Here is a 24,567-nt window from a genome sequence, read left to right as displayed (position 1 = left end):
ATTTATAATCCAGATACGTGAGCGTGCATGAATTATTTTGGAGCTTCATTCATTCCTATCAGTCCAGGTAATACCAAACTTACAAACCCAAATAATGGAACCTTCCTCTGTGTCGGGTTAGGCAAACCTTAGATTAGTTGGAACTTAAACCTTTCATCAACTTTAGTGTCCTACTCATATAGAGCACTGAACCCAGAGTGAATCCACGCAACGTTTTAGGACACAGGCTTAATTCATGCAGAAAACTTGGCCTTTCCTTATTCTATGTCTGGCCAGGTAATATGGTGTGAGCTACACTATTTATTAAAAAAAAATCAATGGACACCAGCTTAATACCCTGAAAAGATATAGAACTAAAGACATGGGTTAGAGACTGTATTTTTATGACAGTAAGAATTTCATGGGTTCATCAAGATCACTCAGTGTTAGGTAAAGGTGCTTTCTGTACAAGTTTGATGGCTTGAGTTTAATTCCTGGAACCCATGTGAAGGTGGGAGGAAAGAAACAATGTTGTGGAATATTATTTTAAGATATTTTACATTTGTTCATGTCATGAGACATTTGTTTAATGATGCACAAAATGTGTTGCATTTTTTTATGCTGCATTTATTTCACTCTGTGAAGCTGTGTTACTGTGCCTGCATAAACCACCTGATGGGTCTAATAAAGAGCTGAACAGCCACTAGCCGGCCTCACAGGAGAAAGGATAGGCAGGGTTAGCAGGCAGACAGAATAAATAGGAGAAGAAATCTGGGAGGAGAAGATCAAGGAATAAGAAAATAAGGGACCTGTCACACAGACATGCCGCCAGATACAGAACAAAAAGAAAAGACATAGAGAAACAGAGAAAGGTAAAAGCCCAGAGGCAAAAGGTAGATGGGATAATTTAAGAAAGTCTGACAAGAAATAAGCCAAGCTAAGGCCGGGCATTCTTAAGTAAGAATAAGCCTCCATGTGATTAACTGGAAGCTGGATGGTGGGTCGGTCCCTCCCAAGGAGTAAAGAGTAAAAACAACCAACTACAAAACAATGCAAAAAACTCCATTTTCACTCCATATTTGTGCCATGACATGTGTGTGTCCATATGCATCCAAATGCACTAATAATTCATAACAGTAACAATTAAAGTTTCAGAAAAAGGATTTCAGGTTTAAGTCTTTGAGGGACTCTGTAGCATTCACAGTCAGCAAAGCTGTGAGCTGCGGGAAACAAGAAGGCAGGCAGCTCAGCTGCACATGACCCCGTAGCTGATGTTAGTGCAAACCTGCAAGTCTGAGCTCCAGTGGTAGACTTAAGCACAGTACAATTTGGTGAAAACCTTTTGGTGATAATTTTTCAGTCTTGCATGTGCAACAACACATGCATGAATGTCCTCAGTGAGAAAGTAAGAGAAAAGCAGGTCATATGTGACCGTATCAGAGTTCTTTGTAAAGTCCAAAAGATACGGTTCTATAGTTGGACCAAGAAAAACAGTTTTAGTAGTCTGGGAAGGATTCTGTACCCGAAAAATACCAGCCACACAGATAGCAAAAGGTTAATAGGCTAGAAAGCTTGTCTGCTCTGTCCTTTTAGGGAGGAGAGCAGGTTCTGGGTTTCTTCTCTTGAAGGAACAAACCTGTGGGATTAACATTCCAGGCTCTCTTAGTGTGTGTTTATGAAAACAAAGGCCTCCATGCCACTATGAAGTCTTACAAATATTTAAGTGAAAATGTGTTCAGAAAGTTCATTTCAAAGAAGCTGGAGATACCACTTTTTACCATTCTCTCAAACTGCTTGTTTTTTGTAGATGAAAGAAAAGCAGCTAGTGGTTTCCTTCATTTATAGATATGTATGTATTTCTTTGGTTGAATGTTCTAGATTGCACGAAGTTCCATTTGAAGGATGCTTTAGTCAGTCTTTTCTTTTGAGGAAGGCTAAACAGCAGATTACTCAAGTAGCTTTCATTTAGAATCTGTAAGGAAAATATCTTGAACAAGTCATTTGATTCATATTGTAATGTTAAGTTATTGCTTGGAATACTAACAGTGAACAGGCTTTATGGGAAAGCCACTTAGGCATAGCCTGCTGGTAAGAATGAAAGGTTGTTTTCTGGGAACTGTGTAACAAGAGTGAAATGATCTGAGCAGGCAAATGCAAACCACAAAGAAACTTAGACTTGATGCTGAGCACATGGTGAACATTCTGAGGAGAAGCAGGGATCTTGAAGTGATCTCATTTTTCATGTTTTTTTTTAAATCTTAATTTCAGTTGGCAGAGAAAACCCAATGGGAATGTCTGCAACACCCAACCAAGGGGAAGAAAAGATCCATGTGCCAAGATACCAGGAAGAAATGCCCCCAAAGTCCACGGCCAGACGCCCCTCACCATTGGCATCAGAAAGTAAGCAGCAGCCTTTGCCTCTTCATTTGGTTTGTCTCTTTACTCTGCTTCATCCTTGTAGTTGCTTTACAAAGAATATTATATTATTTAATACAATCAAAATAATTTCCATTTCCATTATTGTAAAGGTGCGTGGACTGTGAACCAAGCACTTCACTTCCCAAACGTTTGGATTTCTAGTTTCTATATTTGATTATTGTGTTCCTGTGGTTTTCTTCAGTGGTCGAGTCTCAGTTGCCCAGAACCTTGTTGTGATGAGATCAGCACAAGTCAACCCCCTGGGGTGCCCACCCTTCAGTGCCTCCCTCACCCTACATAACCCATGCTCCTTTTGACATTTTTTGATATTCTTGGACGCCAGTGTGACAAAGGATTCTGTTAGCCTACTATACCTAATCCGCTCTTTATGTCCTCCTCACACTCTATACAGAAGAAAGCGGGCATCCCTACAGTCCTGAGACTCTTCTGCCAGAAGACAAATGGAAGGTACTAGTGCTGACCGGAGATACAGGGACTCAGGCCAATGTCACACTCTGGGTGTATGGAGATGAAGGAGCCACTGGACCAATCAGTCTGACCAAGGACAGCCCGGAACAGCTCTTCCTTCCAGGACAGAAGGATGAGTTTCAGGTAATCAAAATCAGCAGTCATTTTATTGTTTGGACATTACAAAGGCATGTGATAGAGAACACACATACACATATACACACAGAGACTGTATAAAATAAACAGTCTGTTATGAGCACCATTAGTTAATTAATTTATTTCCTACTGTAATAATCAAAACAAATGTATTTGCTCATCTCTCTTATGCAAGGAGGTAAGAAAGGTTACAGAAGAAAATTTCTTTTTAAGGACTATTCATTTAAAGCCATTGTTTTAGAAATCATCAAATCTAGTTCAATTTATACCTGAATCAAAATAAATGGGAGACTCTTGGGGTAGTGGAAGCTCCTCTTTCTACACTTGGTATACTTTCAGACATTGCTCAGCTGAACTGCATGTGTGTGAAATCATTTCCTAGGCATTTTCACAGAGCACGTTCTGAGGCTCTACCCACGCCCATTTTCATCTCTCTGACACTTATTTCTTGCCGAGCTGCTGTGATTTGAATGTAGCTGGCTGCTTGTCTAGTTGGTGGGAGCACTGGCCAAATTTCAATTTCGACAGTTATGTTGCACGTTACTAATTCCCAACCCCTCAAGGCGGTAGCTGTATGATTGCTTAGTGCATTAGTTCAACAACAGTGGCTCACCCTTGAGAGTGTCCCCATGCACACTAGGGAATAGAGACTTATGGAGGCTAACCTGACTCATCAGGCTGCCAAGGCTGTTTAGAGGACCAGCACCTGGCCTCACTAACACTCAGATTTTATTTTTTTTGCATTTTCAGCTGTGAGCTTGTAGCTCTACACTTAATGCTTGTTATTGGAGTTTAGTGATGGAGCGTGATTGTCTACAGTGATGGGAGATGCTTTGATGTGGCCCATGGTGATCACTTCTTATATATATATATATATATGTGTGTGTGTGTGTGTGTGTGTGTGTGTGTTTTGAATGGTTTTCTGAAGATTTTCAGAAATACATTTTCTGAAAAATATTTTCAGAAATACATTTTCTGAAAAATATTTTCAGAAATACATTTTCTGAAAAATATTTTCAGAAATACATTTTCTGAAAAATATTTTCAGAATACATTTTAGGATTAGAACCCCAAATCACCAGCAGAAGTATGGCATTCCTGATAATATACCATATGCCATATCTATTGATGTGCTGTTTAATTCTTTCCCTGTTTTTTTTCTGAAAAGTTTTCACCAGGGTAGAATCTTAGGGGCTCATGACGGCACATGGGAACACCTAGAGAGCTGTAAAAACTGATGACGACCGCTCACTTCCAGAGAACCTGGTTCATTTCATGTAGGTGCAGCCTGGACGCCGATGTTGTGAAAAGCCCCCTAAGTGCTTCTAAGGTGCAGTCACTGTTACTAGTCCTGGTCCAACACTAGACTGTTAGCCAGGCAAGCTGGATGGGTGCTGACTTCCTGTGTGACAACTGTGTGACCTTCAATATGTCCTTTAATTTCTCCAGACCCATATTCTCTTTATGTGTAGAATGGAGGCAATGACTTCCATGCTGTGTACATCCTGGGGAGATGTGTGACACAAATAACATGGATAAGCCATAAGAAAGAATCCTATTTAATATATAATAAATGTATTAGGTCAGTGAAAAAGTAGTTGTGTCAGGTTTTACAGTGTTGAAATGGGCAGTGTTGAATATTGGAATATCTTCTTCAATAAACACAGTCAAGTCGTATGTCATTTTAATGTGTGTTTCTCTCGCTTTATGGTTTTGGCTAATGACTTGTTTGTTTTATATTTATCTTATACTATGGAAATTATGTTGGATAAAAAGCAAATTCAAGATATATTCCTTTTCGAGTTCCAAATGGGTTATAAAGCAGCAGAGGAACTTGCAGTCTCAAAACACATTTGCTTCAGAAGCAATGGGGGTGGGGAGAATCAAGAAGTTTTGCAGAGGGAGAACTTTTATCATCAGGACCAGTGTCCCAACATTGCACATTCACAGTGACCAAGTGAGATCAACTGTCAAGTCTGATCCTTTTACAACTATCGGAGAAGTTGCCAAAGAACTCAGAGGTGACCTGAAACGCACTGAAAAGGTCAAAAGAGTCAAGGGGTGGGTGCTCATGAAGTGGCTCAAAAAAAAAAAGTCATTACTGAACTGTCATTCTCTCTTAATTCACTATTCACTAAGGAATGATTTTTTTGATGAGATTGTGGTGTGTGGCACAAGACAGATTGTGTACAGCAAGAAGCTCTAAATCTTTTCCCAGTGCTAAACTTGCACAAACACAGTCATGGTCACAGTTGGGTTGTCTGCTGCAGGACTGATCCATGACGGCGTTCTGGATCCCAGAGATACCACATCTGAGAACTATGCTCAGGAAATTGATGGTATGCACCCATGACTGCAACAGTGGTGGTAGTGTTGGTCAAGGAATGGGCTCATTTCTTCTCCTTGATGCCCCACAATCCCTAACTATATGGCACAATCACTGCTTCAGAGGATGAAAATTTTGGGATAGAAAGTTCTGCTTCATCCACTCGATTTCGCTGATATCTGCCCACAAATTACAGCCTCTTCAAGCAATATCCATCGCTGCTTTCAGGGAAAACATTCATCAAAGCACAAATTTTATGTTACTGCAATAAACAAACTTATTTATTATCAACAAAAATGTATAATGGTTCCTGGTTTGATTGATTAAGATATATTGGGGTTTAGGTATAAAATCAAAAGTTCACAATCTTCAAGCATAATTCCAAGCTAATTATAAATTGTAAAGAACAGAGGCCCTGGTGTTGGGAATATGAAATTATGATAAAATGAACCTATCACTGTTCCTTTACATGGATTGTTTATCCATTTTTCCAGTGATGGAGGTTGGGTTTAGGAAACCTCTCAGCTTCTATAGATGTGGAACTCCAAGACAGTAACATAGGTAGCACCAGTAACCAATGGAGCCTGCATGAAGTGGACACTCTCCATACTTACTAAGTTCAGAATCTAAGTTTTAGTGAGATTCCCAGTTAATGTTGTATGTATACTAAAGTTTAAGAAGGCCTGGACTGGAGAACATGAGGCACTGGGGCCAGTGCCTCTTGGTAACTGGATAATCCTAAATTGGGATGATCTCATTCACATTTTTAAATCTGTGATACTGTTTCTTGTATTCCTTTGCATTGCATAATTTGCTGCTTCTGTATTTGTCTTTAAGTTTTTCCTTTCAGTCTTCAAGTATTCTTACAAAGTGTCTTTGAAAACAGTGTAGCAAATCTGATCAAATAGACTTGAGTTCACATCTTATTCTCTGAGAGGGTGATGTGTATACAATGCCCATGAGTTCACATGCTATACATGGAGAGCCTGATGTGTATACAATGTGTATGCTTAAAGAAATGGCAACTTCTTTGGGTGTCTCCATCCTATAAAGTAGACTTCTTGAAGAGCGTTCCTTCCCAGTGAGATGCTGGCCCACTGAAGAAACCATGCATGTCGGGGAGCTGAGGAAACTCTATACCAAGTCCTTGGTGGGTGGGTGTTACTGATACTGGGTCAAAGACCAAAGCTGCAGACCCATGGAAGTTGGCAAAGCCTTTCTTCTGGGTGAGGTTCAGAGGGATGACATAACATTTCTCAGGTTTACGCCCAGATGGGAAAAGTGTGTGCAGAAAATGTCCACCATAGATTTCTCCCCAGATATTTACATCCTGAAGATTGCTTTATTCTATAGACAGTGCCTATAGAGATTAGCCATACCTGCCTCATTGATTCAGTTGTAGACTATCAACCCTACCTCCATGTTCAGCTGCATATGGCAAACATGCTGATTTTTCTGCATGCTGTAGGTTCTCCATCAGACAGCCAATCCCACCTGCTCCCAACCTTCCTATTTGTCTTTGTTTTCATATTTTCTTTATTCCCTGGCTGCTCTAGTGAGGTCAGTCCCTGGAGCCAAGCTGTGCTGAACAGCAGTGCATATCAATTCCTTGCACCTGGCTACTATGGAGTTGATTGCTGTTCTGGGTAGCTCCTATTTCCTGATGTAACCTGTACAGGCATGAAATTACATGTTTCAAGAGAGGGGACTTTTCAGACATGCCTTTAGTGTCCTCACTTAGAATGTGAAGAAAACGTAAATTTATACTCAAGTGCCAATTGATTTTAAGGACAACAAAAGTGTAATTAAAGGTTGGTTTATCGTTTTGAGACAAAATGGGCCCCAATGATGAAACAAATTCCTACTTCCTCTCATGGAAAGAGCTAATCTACAAGCTGTGCCACTGAGAACAATTCTGGAAATAAGGAGGTTTGACCTGCTTTCTGTTCTCCCAGTCAGCAATTACAATAGTTTATTATAACCTCCTCCTCATACCTGCCTACAGTAGCCTGCAGCAGGATATTTTAATGAAGCTCTACCAGTGGTCTGTAGCAGTAGAGGGTTACCTATCATAACAATTAGTTAAGTAGTTCTTTATTAATCAATTGATCAGGTGCTATAGTTCATTTTCTAAATCTTTACTGTTCCACATCTGGGCCTATTTTATTATACTATAAACGTTTGCCTTCAAATTGATTCTTTTCTATGTTATATGTATTTCTAAGATGAAGACTGCGCCACTGTTTTTACTTTTCATATCTGTGATCTTGTGCAAAGACTAGATTTTTGTTTTAAATGTATTATGTCCATTCAATACATAAAGAAAACATGAGGCAGAGATGTATACCATAGTTTTTTTCAGCTTAAAATCACAAGAATTTCCATTGGGTTCACAGAAATTTCAATGCCAATTTTCCAAAATAAAACCTAATTGAGTGCATATATTTGTGGATGGGACTATTTCTCTTCCTTGAGCTATGATATCTACATCTTCAAGGAGGAGTTGAAGAGGATTTAAAGAGTAGATGGAAGTTCTGGACACACAGGTGCTTTCTATAAACTTGTAAAACCTATACATTTAACTTTTATTGGTAAAAATTCTTGTTTTTTTGTCTTAAAATTCAATGCTGCCTTTCTGCCATTGGCAAGCAAAAAGGTTGGTCTACTGAGACGTGTGTGGAGATCAGAGAAAATGGCATGCTCTTTGTCCCATTCTTTCATCTCCTTTCTTTTGGCATGGGATAATTTTTTCTCATTCTGCACCTGTGAGTTCCATCGACCAGCTTCTGGAGAGGATTACATCTGCAAGGCCTTGTAATAGCTGTTCAGCCATCAGTAACAAATGCAAAGTGCATTCAGTCTGAAAATTATCAAGAACATTGGGATATGATTAATTGAGAACATCTTAGTCACTTTCTCCCCTTTGCATTCCATCCAGGTTGTTCTCAGAAGCATTGGAGAGATATACAAGATCAGGATAGGACATGACGGAACGAGTGGGAAACCGGAGTGGAGCTTACAGACGGTACTGACTTCCCTTTGTGCTTTGTACTTCATGCTGATGGAAAGGGCAAGCAGTCCACGCAGAGTGGGAAATGGGAAGTGACTTAGAAATTGTCCTAAGTAATGTAAACAAACATCGTGGACCATACTCTAAAGTGCTTCACTATGATGAAGTATATTCTAACAATATCATTTTTTTTGTGTATTTGTTAAGGGAACAAAGAAATTAATGGGTGAAAACCTGAAGAATATAGCAATGTGGAAGACTCAAAGGGCATTTTTATTCTGTGATCTTTATGACCATCTAAGTAGTTCATGGTCTTTAAATGTTGTCTTTCTATCATTGGCATGCAAAAAGATTGTTTTTTTTTCCCTGTAAATCTCTTCCATGTGTACTTGGATCTTCACTCTATAAATATATAATCCACTTGTATATAAAATATGAATATAGTTGAAAGATAAATGTGCTTATTAGTATAAATATATTATATTCAAATGTGGATATTTTATCTTTTTAATGAAATCAAGTCATCACCATATATGTATTTGGATATCTTATTTATTTATTTTTGCAATTGTTCTTGTCAGTAAAGTCTGCTGAATGCTTGTAAGATGCCAGTTGCCTTACCAATGTTGTTGTATGTTTACATAACAGTGACTCTTTGATTTGGCTACCATTGATGTTCCTACTTTATAGATGAGAAAACTGGGGCTCTATGAAGTCAAATAAGTTTACTACAGTCACTTAATAAATGTCTGTCTTCTACATTGGTCTCTAGAGAACCCTAAGCATTGCCATTCAGCCATTGCTTTTAAAAATAGTAATAAACCCTTAGTGGTTCTTAAGTTTCTCAATGGAAACAGTAAGTTATACTTAAGAAAAATGCTAAAGTTGAATTAGAGAATGTCTCTACTTCAACATCGGCATCTGTCACTGATTTCTTTACAGTGTGTGATATGTTATTTAACATATTTGAGGCTTAAAATTCAGATACTGTTGGTAAAATCTGACAAAATGTTTTTCCATTTAAAGTATTTCATAATCTTATCTGTGATCTTTCTTCTTGTATCTTTGGTTTTATAATGAAGGTAAATGAGAAAATGTTAAGTTTGCTGAAATATTTGATGAATCGATTCCTGTCCTGCTCTGATAATTTTGAGTAGAAAAGTTTGGTGACTGAGATGTTATGACCTAGGTGTTCAGCTCTGCTGGTAACACAGTCCGTGGAAATGCTGCCATGATGCTCAAATATATTTTAGGAAATTTATTTGTCTCTTGGATGTAGTTTCCTTTTAATGAGAACTCAAAAATTTCTTTATAGAAAATAATATGAAATGGATAAAATAAAAAGAGGAATAAATATAGCTAATTACATGTCTAATAAAGAAAACATGTATTACAAGGTAAATGCTTAGTTTATGAAACAAAGCAACAAGAAAATTTATATTACTTAAAGCTCATCAATGTAATAGTGGATGGTGGTTTGTCGCTTCCATGCTTCAAGCAGCAATGAGAGAAAAATTGAAAATAAATGACTTTTCCAGAACCACCAGAGCACTGGGTTCACATCAAGTACCACTGCACTTAGAGCTGGAGAATCAGAGAGCCAGAGCTGAGTGCTGCTCTTTAACATGAGTCGCAGGGAGCCAAGCAACGGCACCAATGGGAATTAGTAGATGATGCGCTCCTCGCAGCTGAGAGTGATAAGACTCTGGGACCACAGTTATATAGGAACTCCTAGCTACAGGCTTTTTCTTTTTCTCTTAGCATTCTGTTTTTTTTTTTCTCAGCACCTAGGATACTTTTTTTTTTTTGGTTGAAAAAGGTCAGTAGACTCTTTATTGCTTCTGGGGTGTAGGGCTCAGGAGTTCTTGATGGGACGGGTCCATTTCCTCTTCACCACCACAGGCTTCTGGCTTCGTAGGATGGCACTGGCCCTGCGGATGGCCGCCATGCGCAGATCGGGGCGGTACTTGTTCTTTCGGATCATGTGCCTGATGCTGCTCAGGGTGGCCCGTGCATTCTTGTTGATGGTGGTCCTTACCTAAGAAGTAGCTGGTTTGCGCTGACCGGATCTGCGTTTCACGACCCCTTTGCCGTGGGCCGCGGGCTCCACTCCCCCTGTCTTGCAGTGAATCAGCCCATTGTAGCGGAAGGAATTGCGGGCTTTCAGATTATTGGGTTCGGTGCTGTACGTCTGCTTATTCCTCTTGATCAGGAAACTGGAGCAGTTCCGAACGACCATCCATTGCAGATGCACAGACATGGCGGCGCCTCCTCTTCTATGGTGGACGGAGACGGAAAGAGCCCTAGGATACTTTTTAATTCTTTTTATTGAGCTATATATTTCCTCCACTCCCCTCCTCTCCTCCCCCTTTAATTCTGCCCTCTCCCATGATCCCCATGCTCCCAATTTACTCAGCAGATTTTGTCTTTTTCTTTTTCCCAGGTAGATTAGTTCCAGGTATGTCTCTCTTAGGGTTCTCTGGTACTGTGAATTGTAGGCTGGTTTTTCTTTGCTTTATGTCTAAAAGCCCCTTATGAGTGAGTACATATGATATTTGTCTTTCAGGATCTGGGTTAATTCAGTCAATATGATGCTTTCTAGATCCATTTGCCCACAAATTTTAAGATGTCATTATTTTTTTCTGCTGTGTAGTACTTCATTATGTAAATGTATCACATCTTTTTTATCCATTTGACGGTTGAGGGGCATTTAGGTTGTTTCCAGGTTCTGGCTATGACAAATAATGCTGCTAAGGACATAGTTGAGCACATATCCTTGTGGTACGATTGAACATCCTTTGGGTATATTCCTAAAAGTGGAGTTGCTGGGTCTTTAGGTAGGTTGTTTCCTAATTTTCTGAGAAATCATCATATTGATTTCCAAAGCAGCTGTGTTGGTTTAGGAGCGGCGGGTCTGTGTCCCGCCACCCAGCTGCCTGCACGGCTAGCTTTACACGGAATAATTACACGGAAACTGTATTCTTTTAAACACCGCTTGGCCCATTAGTTCTAGCCTTTTCCCAGCTAACTCTCGCACCTGGACTAGCCCATTTCTAATAATCTGTGTAGCCCACGAGCTGGCTTACCAGGAATGATCTTAACCTGCATCTGCCTGGAGTGGGAGAATCATGGCAACTCCCCGACTCAGCTTCTTTCTCCCAGCCTTCTGTTCTGTTTACTCCTCCCACCTATGTTTTAACCTATGAGGACCAAGCAGTTTCTTTATTGCTTAACCAATGAAATCAACAGATTGATGTATGACACTCCCACATCACAGCTGTACCAGTTTGCACTCCCACCAGCAATGCAGGAGTGTTCCCTTTACCCCACATCTTCTCCAGCATAAGTTGTCATCAGTGTTGTTGATCTTGACCATTCTTCTTAAAGCAATCTAGAAATTTAAGGTTTCTAAGAAACAAAGCAATTTTGTACGGCAGTGTTGTCTTGTGAAGCCCTTCGCCTTTGAGGCTATGATTCATGAGGGCAAGCTCTGCAATGGAGCTTCAGTCTCTGCTGAGGGCATTCCTAGACCTTTCTGCTCATTTAGGAAACCGAAGCAATGGCTGGGTATTTTATTGTAAAGACGTTACTTAGTTTCTGCATCATTGTTTTAAAAGGAAAGTGAATAGCTCATACTATGATGAAAAATTACTTCTAGAAGTCCGGCCCTTTCCTTTTCCTCATTTGACACTGCCGCTGGCACCAGCACGTGTATTTCCTCAGTCCTGCAGTTTTGTTCACACTCAGAGGCTCTTTAGCAGAGCTACAACAAAAGCCAAAGTGTTAGATCTTTTAATATAGATAGAATAATGAGATGATTCTCATGAAAGTCAGGAGAAAATACTATTTATGAATTAAAAGAGAAGTTTTGTTTCCATAATGATCCATGACAGCCTTTAATGGACTAAGGAAATATGAACATCTGCTATCATTAACCATATCCCATGGGGTCCCTTCCCCAGCTGTTACCGATGCACTCCTTACAGCCAATAGCATTTTGTGATTAGCAATGAATTCACTTAGAACATGTTACTGTTTGGGGAAAGTCAGTGAGTCTAGCAAGTGTTGCATCTGTGTCCTAGGACTATCCAGGGGACCTGTGACTCAGAGCTATCAGTGCACTAGAGAATCTGTGTCATAGGACTATCCAGGTATTAGGGGGACCTGTGATATAGAGCTATCTGTGTACTATGGCATGGCTCACTGTTAGTCAACAGATATTAAAGGTACTTTTGGAGGTCTGACTTCCTTTGACACATTGACCAACTGTGCCAGTCAGTGCCCATGCAGTTATAATTGAGCAGTAATCTAGGTGACTGAATTGATTCTAATTTAACTTTTGAGTAACTTGGACTCAAAAGAAGGTGCGTATGACTGAATATAATCAGGAAGAAATTAACTCTGACTGTTGAGGAAAGAAAGACTGGAATGCATTTTAGTGAGTATTATCAAATAATTGATGGTTACTTTTTAATCTATGATTTTTTATATTTTCTTCTCTTGAATTCACTTTGTTTCAGATCAAGTTATAAACTTCAGAGTTGAAGTTATAGGCATAAAAGATGTTTAATTTCTCACAATTTGTGGCTTTCTAAGGCTTCTCTAACTTCAAGATCGGCACAATTTTACTTGAGTCCTATCCCACAAGTTCTACACACCAAGGGAAAGGATTAAGTAAAACTTTACCAGAACTCTTCATCCCAGACCACAGCCTGCTTCCTTCCGCCAGGCTTGCTAGTGTAAGCAGATGGTGTTGCCACCTACCTACCTTCCAAGTCAGAACCCTACCCATTCCCTGAGCTAGCTCCTTCTCATGATCCCCAAATCCCATGAATCCCAGTGACCTCACTGCCTGACTGTATCCCTAATTTTTAATGTTTTTCATTGTATTATCATCATTTTAGTCCAGGTTCCAATTTTTAGAATTTTCTGTCTGCTGAAAGTCTCCTATAATATCTCTTCTGTTTTTATGCCAATACCAAGCTGTTTTCTGTACTGTAGCTCTGTAATAGACTTAGAAGTCAGGGATGGTAATGCCTCCGGAAGTTCCTTTATTCTATAGAATTTTTTTGGCTATCCTGGGTTTTTTGTTTTTCCATATAAAGTGGATTATTTTTCTCTGAAGGTCTGTGAAGAATTTTGTTGGGATTTTGATGGGAATTGCATTGAATCTATAGATTGCCTTTGGATTAGGAGCTTACAGGAGCATCCCTGGGAGGAAGAAATAGAATGGATTTTATAGATGGACTATGCATGGAATGAGATGTGAACTGGAGGATCAGATTGGTAAGGAGAAGGGACAAAGGATCGAGGAAGAGAATATAGAGAAAGACAGCTAGAATTGAGGGGCATTTGAGGGATGGTAAGGAAACATAGTGCTGTGGGAAATCCTAAAATATATGAAGATGACCGTAATGAGGTCTCTTAATAATGGGAGTGACAGAGTCTCAAATGGCCATCTCTTGTCATCAAATGAGTTTTCCAGTACCAGGACTGGGTGGTCAAGGGGATCTCATGAAAATCACCATGCAACTCAGTATGTTGCTAAGACAATGGATTGCGAGCCCCATAACTAAGAACACCCACATAAACTCATGGGCATTTCATCCCTTGTGTAATGGGAAAGACTTTTGTCTTTGTGAAGCTCCTTCTAGAAGACTTGTGCTGGTTACTGAGATATGAAGACAATGACATGGGGAAATAGCCCAAAGAAGCAAGGCTTCTGATAATCTTCTGCTACTGGGTAGCAGAAGATGCTTCAGGGAAGGACCCTGAAGACATGCTAGAATGAGCAGACAGTTTTTGGGCTTTGCTACAAGCTTGAATGTGCTCAAGTGCTCTTGTAGGACATGAGAAATCTTAAAGCATTCCATTGTGTGCCTTGCTTTAGTGATTAACATGAAAAGATTCTCCTTTTGAATTTCTCCAGTAGTTTACTTTTTTGGTTACTGCCACAGGCAGAATTGAGATCCTTCAATTGTACAGAGTCCATTTCAAATGTCCAAGTTTCTGTTTCCATGAGGATAAGATTGTCAAAAATTTACCAACCTGTTTAGTGAGGGTTAAAAGATTTTTTTGAAGGTGAAAATAAGCCACTTAGCAAAATATCTCTCAAATAAAGATCTCATCGATGCTTCTAGAAAACCACTGCTAACAACCGTTCCACTGCCACCACAGTGACCACGTTGAACAACCTCTCTTTGTGTTTTCTATGTAGTGACTTATGAAAAATTATAAATTACTCCATTTGACCATTGTTTCTTTTAACCCAGGTGACAATGGAACATATGAAGAGCAAGAAGACCCTAAATTTTGTGGCAAATGCATGGCTCTCTTGGAATCAGACAGATGGGGACATTGTCTGTGAGCTTCCTGTAATGAAAGAAGGAGAGCCTGTTTTTCCATGTGTGTTATTAATATTTGGTAGCCTATGTTGCATGTGTTAACTGTATTGTAGGTGCTTGAATTCTTTTCTGCACTATGAATTTGGAGAATATTTTCTCTGTTCTTCACATTCTTGTTGGAGAAGGGCCACTTATTGGTTCCCAGTCACCCAGAAACAGTATTAATTAAATCACTGCTTGGCCCATTAGCTCTAGTTTCTTAATGGTTAACTCTTAAATATTAATTTAACCCATCTCCATTAATCTGTGTATCGCCATGTGGCAGTGGCTTACTGGCAAAGTTTAGGCATGTTTGATTCTTGTGGCAGCTCCGTGGCTTCTCCCTAACTCCTCCCTTCTTTCTCCCAGCATTCAGCCTAGCTTTTCCTGCCTACCTAAGTTCTGCCTTGCTACAGGTCCAAAGCAGTTTCTTTATTCATTAATGGTAATCACGGCACACAGAGGGGACTCGGACATCAGATTCTAGTTTCTCATTAAGAAGCAGCACCTCAGTCACTGGTGGATAAAGGGTTAAATAGCTCTCAAATGCTTCTTATGGTCCAGCTATAGTCAGAAAAGCTAAGGCTGTGAAGATAAGGAACTCCATGCTTGTGCCTCGTCTGGCTTTCCCAGAGCCAGCTGGCCTCTCACCCATCACGACAGTCTTGGTCTATTTCTTCACAATATTCTGACATCATTTCAACATTAGGCATCACTTATGAAAGCAGGTCCCAGTCACTGCTAATGACAAAATGCCTTCCTATACTGTTTGCATACCAGCCTTTTAAGGAATTTCTTGTTTCTCCATTTGAAAAAAATGTCCATTTAGAATAAAAATCCAAGGGTCAAAGGTTTTTCAATAGGAAGAAAATATAGACAGCAGATTTGTCATGTAAGTTTTTCTAGTTACTGCCCGAGAACCTGTAGATTTAGGCTCTGTTTGCTTGAATTCTGAGGTAATCTATTTCTTCTGGATTTCTCTCCCCATTGCTTTGGCAGTGGTGAGATACCACATTGATGTGTACACTGGGCAGGTGAGACAAGAGGCAACAGAGTCTGAAGTCTCCCTCTGTCTCTACGGGGAAAGGGGAGACTCGGGCCTTCGACTGCTCCACAGATCCAACATGCCTGTGCGCTTTCAGAGAGGACAGGTGAGTTCATGCCAAGCTCTCTCTGCTGTGGCCCTGTGAATGTTAGAAAGTGAAGGGTGCTTGGCAGTCTTCAGCCAAACTTTAGAGCAGCTTTAATTCAAGTGTCCCGACTTGACTTCATTAAGGGTCTTGTTTTTGCTTATCTTCAAAGGTTTTTTTGAGGCTGTTCATAAAAGACTGATGGGATGTGCTAAATGTGTAGTGAACAATAGAAGAAAGAAAATACAGTGAATTAGTGGTGTAAGAAAAGGAACAAACTGAGTTGAAAAGATTTGAAGGAGAATATGCATGGATATCTTCCTAATGGACTCACAGCCTTGTTCCTGGTCAGGCCACAAGGCTTGTAACTCATTTCATGCACTGCCGCAGGGGCGTTCCTTTAAGATAACTGGAATGAAACCAAGCCCCATGTTAGACCCTTTTGTCTTATATAAAACTGTGTAATTGAGCACTGGGAGTTCTCAACAGAACGGACCCTCTCCATTTCTGACACTTTTTGGATGTATTTGGAAAGAAAGCACTACTTGGAAGTGTAGGATTAAGGTGTATTCCTAAGAAAAGGGCACCTTGACTGTTTGATAGTGCTGTTCTCAGCCTCATGTGTTTGACTCGTGAATTCTGAAACATCAGAGAAAATAAGACTCACCTGAGCCTTTTACTCATGAATGTTAATAGAAGAGTGTCCATTGCGATGAACAGGAAGAAGAGTTGATTGGAGGAGACCACAAATGCCATGCCCAGTGTTTGCTTTCACGTGTGAACTAATTCACAGCAAAAAGAGAGGCTTTTTTAATATTACACCATTCATCTTACTCCAAGTGCTCAGTGACATTTTCCCCTGAATTTGTTGGCTGGCTTTGTGTAAGGTCCGGATTCTGCCGACTCTCACTTTCTAACGGATGGCGAGAACAGGGTCATACCCAGCTCACTTGCAGTGCTCCGAGGCAGACAACATCAAGAGATCTAGCGAAGGTGCCAGGCTAAGAATTTACAAGCATCTTTATGGCTGGACTTCAGCTCACCGTCACAGATGGCCTTTCCTACAGTAAGGCCAGTGCACTGTGGACTGAAGCTGAACTAGAATAGAAGGTACAGTTGCAGGCCAAATAAAATTGAGTCAAAGGATAAGCTTAAAGGCATCATTAAAAGTCTAGAATCATTGCAGAATTTATCCCTTAAAATTTTTTTTTCTTTAATTCATGGCATATCACAGCCTTGCCAAAAGGGTTAAGAAGTCAGGGGGCTCCTCTGTCATATGTGACACTTATTACTGAGTATCCCCTTGAAAGGTGTCCTGGACAAAGCAAGAGGATTACTAGGGCACACACAGGAGGATTCATATCTACTCAACTAGCTGCAGCGTTAGACAGGCTGAACCAAGAGAAGGTTTCTACCAGGACCAGCCAACAACCCAGACTTGGGAATGTCATTGCAGTGACTAAGTTGAAACTTAATTTAGTGACCCCCAGACCACAGCTAAGTCTGCCTCACCCTGGAAGGCAACACAGGCAATTCTTAATTCATTTTTTTTATAAACCAGGAAGTAGAGTAACAGTAGCTAACAGACAACTGTCTTTTCTGAATGCTTGTCAAATTTAACTAAATTTCCTCAGATAAACCAGCAGCCAGTAACAATGACCTTTGGGGAGGAGTCTTTGTTATTCTAACCAGCAGGGCTTTCATTCAGGTCCTGCATCTCAAAAAAAAAAAAAAAAAAAAAAAAAGAATTAGGAATTAAGGTTTCTGGGAACACTGTCAGAAGGAACCCCAGGGCACACTCGATGTCCATTGACAGAGAAGGTGTGTGGAGGTGTTGCTGAGGATGGGGGAAAGGAAAGTGAGAAAAGCAAATTGTCCCCCACGCCTTTGCAGGTGTCGACATTTAACATGCTGCCAGCTGCTTCCTGAGCAAACACTTCTCAGGGTGGGCAGCTAGAGGCCATTTTGTTGTGTTTTCTTTCAAATCTGAAAGTCCAAGGCAGAAAATAAAGTGGAAAAGAGAAAACAGCCAGAAATATATATAGTACATAGCGATTTGCTTATGATTTCTTCCTTTATTGCCCATTTTGCTGTTAACTTCAGTAGTGTTTTCTCTCTTCAAGCGCTGGGGCCACGGCTGACAGCCTCAGGCCACTCACATTGCCAGCGTCTATCATTTGCTGGTCTCTAGTTATTTCCCTGGGGTTTTTCTCCACCAGGTCGAGGCTTTTCAAATAGAAGCAGTGTCTCTTGGAAACCTGCAGAGGGTGCTGTTGCGCTGCGAGGCCAGCGACACATCCCAGGGCTTGTACTGTGAGAAGATTGTCATCCAAGAGACTGGCACAGCGTCAGAATCCGTCTTCACCTGTGAAAGGTAATCTCGTTTTAGTGTTCTGCAGGAGGAAACTGCTGAGGCCGAGCCTGTGTGTGTCTTCAGATGCTTGCCTAGACTCTCCGCCTCAGAACTCCCAGATTTAAAGATGACATTATGTTAATTATTGTTCAGCTTTTCAGTCACAGGCAAAGGCCCGATATCGAAGGGAATGGAGCTTCTATATTGATCCTCAAAATAATAAAGTATTGTAGACACAGTATGGGAAACTTGTAGATCAGATTTGACTTTGTGTGTGTGTGTGTGTGTGTGTGTGTGTGTGTGTGTGTGTGGTGCTGGAGATTGGATTTAGCGTTGCTCATGCTGAAACAAGTCCTTGCTCCTCGCTTCCTGGCTATATTCATAGCCCCATATAGGAATTCTGAATACATCCTGAGCTTCCCTAATAGATTATCAGCAGAAATGCAGCTAAGTCGGGCAAAACGAAGGCATTGGGAAACCCAAAGGCATGCATCACTGTTGTGATTTACTAAATATTTTCCTTGCTTATTGGCTTTGCAACTTCTGGAGGTCCTTCCAAGAAAACCACAGGAAATGCCTGTGCTCTCAGGAAATTATAATCAAAGTCTTGTTCATAGGACAAACAAAACATCATGGATGCTCAGAAAGTATTTTCTAAATTAGTGAACTTACGAATAAGCCATAGACTCAGTCCTGTGGTGTACAGTACAAGAAAGGACCCTGGAGCAGGCCCGGTGACCCTGCACCCTTCTTTTGGTATACGTCCATTTGCTAGGAAGATCTTTCTTCCAGACTGCTCCTGTGTACAGGGGCTGTAGTAATGAGTTTCAAATGAACCAAACATCCTGACTTCCTAGCTTTAAAATTCTTATCAGTAAAGTGCAGTTTGCAGCCTTCCTTAAGCATTCTCCAGGACACTGCTCATTTCCCAAGACTTCATGTGCTGTAGCTGATTTTATTCCCTCCTCTTGGTTGAAATCTCCATCTTTCCATGTGCAAGACAAGCAGCTGTCCATCTATGAAACTTTCCCTGGTTTCTCACCAGGAGTGAACTCATATTTACTCTCTTTAAAATCCTCAAGTGCAGGCCAGCTGGTGTTGGTGCACACCTTTAATTCCAGCACCTGGGAGGCAGAGGCAGGCGGATCTCTGTGAGTTCGAGGCCAGTCTGGTCTACAAGAGCTAGTTCCAGGACAGGCTCCAAAGCTACAGAGAGACCATGTTTCCAAAAAACAAAAAAAAAAAAACAAAAACAAACAATAAAATCCTCAAGTGATTTTTTTAGCACTCCGTTCAGAATGTGTTCATAATATCACTGTCATTGTGGAAGTGTTTTTCTTGGGTAATAGATGATAAGCTTCTTAAGAACACACCCTCATGCATTTCATTTTAATTTCCAATATGGTTTCTTGTATGAAGTGGGGGTTTAGTCAATTTTTCTGAAAAATAACTAAAGATGAGGTTGAAACAGAGGAGAGAGTGGACACAATGGAATACCAAGCTGGGAACCCTTAGAGGTCACATAATATTTATGTGAATTCTCTATTTTGGAAACAACTTCAGGTGTCTCATTAAACGTTTTTTTTTTTTATGAATCTGCTCATTTTCAAAATAATTAACCTATGGACAAAGCATTTCCTTTCTTCTTTCTGGAAATAAAGGGAGGTGATGAACAACATAGATTAAAAATTGATGTAGACATTTTGATAAAGTACAGAAATGTAAAACACTTTTTTATAGAAGAAAAGAATAATAAAACTTACCAGGAGATGGTGAGCAATCCTTTGACTTCCCTGGCTTTTCTCTGGAAGAGGCCAGTGTTAATCATCCCTTGCTATTCTGAGCAAGCTTTTGGCTGCCACATGGTTCCATGCTCTTCTTTGTCATTTTGAGCCATTCCTCGGTGAGACAGTGACAAGAGGTGATGGTGGGAAAATGACAGAATGAGGCACAGGGATGAGTCTTGCTCATTTTTCAGGTGGGGGTGGAGGCATAGACTCAAGTATTTCTTCTATCGTTTTCAATGCCAGTTTTCAAAAGCATACTGAATGAAAGAATACAAGAAAAGGAGAGGACATGACTTCATTATTAAGAAGATGTTTGTTGTAAGTATAAGAGAAAAAGCAGGTGGAGAGAAAAGTCTGGGCTGAATTGGGCCAGCAGACAACACTGGACCAGGAGACAAGTCACGGGGAGGCAGAACAAGAGAACAGTCATCGACCAAGAGAGGTGGTCTGGGCTAAGAGACCAAGAGATCTGTCTAGCCAAAATAGCTGGGTTATATAGACATCAGGCTGAGAAAAGGGAAGTGGAAGCCCCTGTGAGGGAGACGTTTAAAGTAGGGGTTGGAGTGAGAAGTCCTGGGAAGGGGTCCCAGGTACTGAGACCTGATATTCCAGCTTTTTGTAGATGATAAAGGCGTGGAATAATCTCCTCTATAGCTACTTTCTGCTGAAATTGGGCATCATTGTCTGGTGGGAGGCATCAGAAAGGTTGGAATGATGGTCAAAAGACAGGCTGTGGGACTTCTGTTTCACTACCTTCCCAGGTTATGTGCACCTCCCTGGAGTTAGGCAAGGCAGACCACCTTGGAACCATTGGGGATCTATGTTCAAAGATATACGTGGGGCTATCTCATTGCAGGCATTTCCAATTTTCAGTTGATTAGAAATTTGTTGGGGGAAGATATAGGCTAGAGATAGAAGGGAAAGTTAAGGAGAGTAAGGGAAACATTTTTTTATCTTGGGTGTATTTTTCAAATTCTAAGTTCATGGTCCTGGTAGTTGAGAGAGGGGAGTCCAAGACCAGAAAGAGATAGAGATACTGTGTCTGAGAGAGGATCCTACCCTCAGGAATAGGCAGTAGGGGGAAACTAAGGATGTTAGTTGGCAGGCACACTCATCTAGAATATTTTTGAGCATGTCTCCCTGAGGTTTATGTGATTTTTTTTAAGTTTACAAATGTTTTAGATATGTTAGCATTACCATGGTTTGTAATTTGTCCTGTAACTCACATGGTAGAAAGAGCAGTAGACTCCTGCCTTTGAGTCATAGTAACCGCTTGGGAATCCAAAAAAAAAAAAAATAATTTGGGGTCAAAAGCATCTTGGAATTTATCCCTTTCAGAGCCTGGGAGCAAGGAAACGTAGGAAAGTGAGGCGTGAGGCTACATAAGAGATAGCAGCTCTAGCTCTGGGGGAGGAGCTAGTGTGCTTGCTGTTGTCAAGGTGACAAAGCTACAGCTGTCAACACCTAGTTGTCAACACATCAGAGATTGGAAAAAATAAATTAAAGAAGGAAGTATAAACCATATGGTCTATATAGCAATTAAAATGCTAGATACTTACCAATACCTGGTGATTATCTTAGGCTCCCATGGTCTTCATGGCTTAGTTGGGGGCAAAGGTCACAGGTCTTCAGCTGTCACATGGGAGAGCATATTTAATCATCAGCTGCCACACAGAGCAACACTGGCCTTTGGCTGACAGACCCAGAAGGTCTCAAAGATTTTCCTGTAGAGAACAGACTTTGGGAACTGACCTACGTTGGCCAGGTGGAGTAGAGCAACCACTGGGCAGGACCCTGGCAGCGGGCGAGACATGGGCAGTTCCCTTTTCCCAGTGGTTAGTGTACCAAAAGTCCAGGTGTTGTCTCTGTCCCGTTGGCTTCTTTGGAGACCATAGGGTCACCTCTAGGAGCTGGCATTTGTGTCTCTCATGGGAAGCTTTTCATAAACCTTTTACATGCCATATCCAGCAAATCACTGAAGAGTCTGAGGACTATTATCTATTAAGTGTACCTGATTTTAAACAAACTTTACTTTCTCCAGTTATTTGCTTTAGACTTTACCCTGGAAATACATGTAGAAGGCTAAATCTTGTCATTAAATGAATTACTTTTGTACTTAGCATGGCTATGAGCATAGTTCTGAGAACATTAAAAATTCACTATAAAGTGGCTAAGCATTAAATTGCATGTCTTAAATATCTTTAATAGTTTAGATGATAGTAGATTTTGTAACTGCCTATAGTAAGAGGCCGTTTGTTTGTTCCTGGCTGCTCAGCCCCGAAATAATAACACAAAACTCATATTATTTGCAATACTGTTTGGCCAATAGCTTAACTGTGTTTCTGCTTAACTCATATCTTAAATTAACTCATCTCCATTAATCTGTGTATCACCATGAGCCTATGGCTTACCAGGTAAAATTCCAGCGTCTCTCTGTGTTTAAAGGACATTGTTTACCACAATTGAATCACTTGACAGTTTAATTTTTCTTCAGACCTTTGGAAATTACCTCTCCTATCCAAGCATCATCATGGTCATGAGATTCAATATTGGTTGTACCTGATATCCATTCATCCAAGGGTGATGATCTTGCCTTTAAAGCCCTAATTATCCTTTTTCATTGAGAACTGGCATTTTCAAAAGCCAGAAATTCAATTATTATTTGTGTAGCTTGTGAATGTTGCATCATTCTATTTACTGCTGAAGTCAATCTTTGTAAGAAATCCATGGGTCCTAAATTTAGACCTTATTTGACTTTAGTAAATGACTCAATTTTCTTTTTTATTTCTTCAGTTCTGTCCCAAGCATTCAAAGCTGCTGCATGACATAAATCTAGGGTGTGGTCATCATATAGATATTGCCTTTGTACATTAGCATAATCTTACTCTACCAGAAATTTGTCTCAGGAGGTTTCCCCACCTCTAGCCCTATGTCTTAGTATCCTCTTTCCACCAGGTACTTCATTGTAATTGAGGACCAGGCTCCAACACTGCTGTAACCAAATCTCTCCAGTCTTGATGGATAATTCTATTACAACTTGACCACAAGTTTAACATCTGCTTCACAATAGGTGAATGCATGCCATATGAGACTATCACTTCCTTGAATCTCTTTAAATCTAATATTCTCACAGGATTCCAGTGACTGCTTAACCAGTCTTTGGGATATCTGTTTTAATGAGTTTTTCTAAGGTCTGTGCCTTGGCACTCTTATCAAACAACATTTTAAGAGCTAATCCAAGAATTATCAAACCGACAATAATGATTATCAACACGGTACTTAATATTATGTCAATCCTGGCTAAACTGATTATCCCTTCATTTAATTTCTCCATTTTAAACCATTAACCACGTAATATACAGAGACCTAACTCTCTCCGTAGGAATTGTGTTTCCAGTTTTTAACATGGGAAAAAACTCTCTTTGAACTAACTCCTCCCTTTAAGAATTCCCAATTGTCTCACCAAATCTGTTGATGATGGTGATTAAGATGTGAGGCTGACTACTATTGCATAGATCAGTAGAAGGCTGAGACGGTTGCAAGGCAGCTAGTAGTTGGCAGCAGCCTGAGAAGGGGGTCCAAGGAAAGCCACAACCCACCTAAAGAGCCCAAATGCCTGTGGAGCTTACTGCAGAGAGACCGTAACAGAAAAATTCAGATCAATTTAGAGGGCTTGTAGAAAATAGGAAAGGAAAATCTAGCTGGTGGGGTCCAGACTCTGGCCATCTGGCCATATGTAGTTCCAGACTGCAAAACCACGGGCAAGTGGCTTTTTCATTAATTTGTGCCCTAAAGGTGAACACCAGATGTATTGCAATTTCTATTTGGTTATAATAATAAAAACCCAGAGTTGGATATTAGGGGCGAAAACTGAAAGATCAGAGAAGCAGAACAGCCAGCCATTAGTTCTTACCTCTATGAAATCCTCAGACCGAATGGGGTATCCTGTGTCTACAAGTCCTCAGACTCAGTGCTGCCTCCACCAATCCCCAGATTGAATCCTGAGCTCCTGTCTCCTTCCGTCTTTTATTCATCTCTCCACCCAGTCATATCCCTTCCCATCCCCACCTCCCCACTACTGGGATTAAAGTTGTGAGCCACTACTGCTTGATCTTTCAGAGTGATTCAATCTCATGTAGCAGCGGGGGGGGGTGGGGTGGAGGGTGGGCATGAACTCACTAGATTTTTGCTGCTCTTATGGTCCCAGCATTTATCAAGTTGTCTGGCATGAAGATGAGACCTTCTTTAGGCCTTGATTGAACAGACATTAGAGAAGTCTCTGCTATGCTTTCTCATACTCAAACTTCTGACTCTAACAATGATCTTTAATTTTCAGATGAGCAACACAGATGTGCGACGCAGATGTTCATTCCAGATGTGCGATCCAGATGTTCATCCCAGATGCATTCCAGATGTTCAACCCAGATGTGTCCCAGGTGTTTCATTCCAGATGTGCCCCCAGATGTGTTCCAGATGTTTCATTCCGGATGTGCGCCCCTGATGTGTTCCAGATGTTCGTTCCAGACGTGTTCCGGCTGTTTTGTTCCAGATGTGTTA

The 24,567-nt window shown here is 40.6% G+C and overlaps 1 protein-coding gene and 1 pseudogene across 1 annotated transcript in view; one reads left to right on the top strand and one right to left on the bottom strand.

The window, feature by feature from the left end:
* The window catches only part of Rp1 (RP1 axonemal microtubule associated), a 108,331-nt gene that overhangs the window by 69,349 nt on the left and 14,415 nt on the right, over window positions 1-24,567 (top strand). The window contains exons 16-21 of the mRNA XM_075968044.1: window positions 2,248-2,379; window positions 2,810-3,009; window positions 8,286-8,372; window positions 14,630-14,762; window positions 15,740-15,891; window positions 18,090-18,244. Coding sequence (XP_075824159.1) covers window positions 2,248-2,379; window positions 2,810-3,009; window positions 8,286-8,372; window positions 14,630-14,762; window positions 15,740-15,891; window positions 18,090-18,244 — 859 coding nt within the window. The remainder of the gene's footprint in view (window positions 1-2,247; window positions 2,380-2,809; window positions 3,010-8,285; window positions 8,373-14,629; window positions 14,763-15,739; window positions 15,892-18,089; window positions 18,245-24,567) is intronic.
* On the bottom strand, window positions 10,213-10,633 carry LOC142847328 (large ribosomal subunit protein eL28 pseudogene; annotated as a pseudogene).

Source organism: Microtus pennsylvanicus, chromosome 3 (assembly GCF_037038515.1).
Source record: "Microtus pennsylvanicus isolate mMicPen1 chromosome 3, mMicPen1.hap1, whole genome shotgun sequence".
NCBI classification, from domain to species: Eukaryota; Metazoa; Chordata; class Mammalia; order Rodentia; family Cricetidae; genus Microtus; species Microtus pennsylvanicus.
This window is presented reverse-complemented; position numbering and strand designations above follow the sequence as displayed.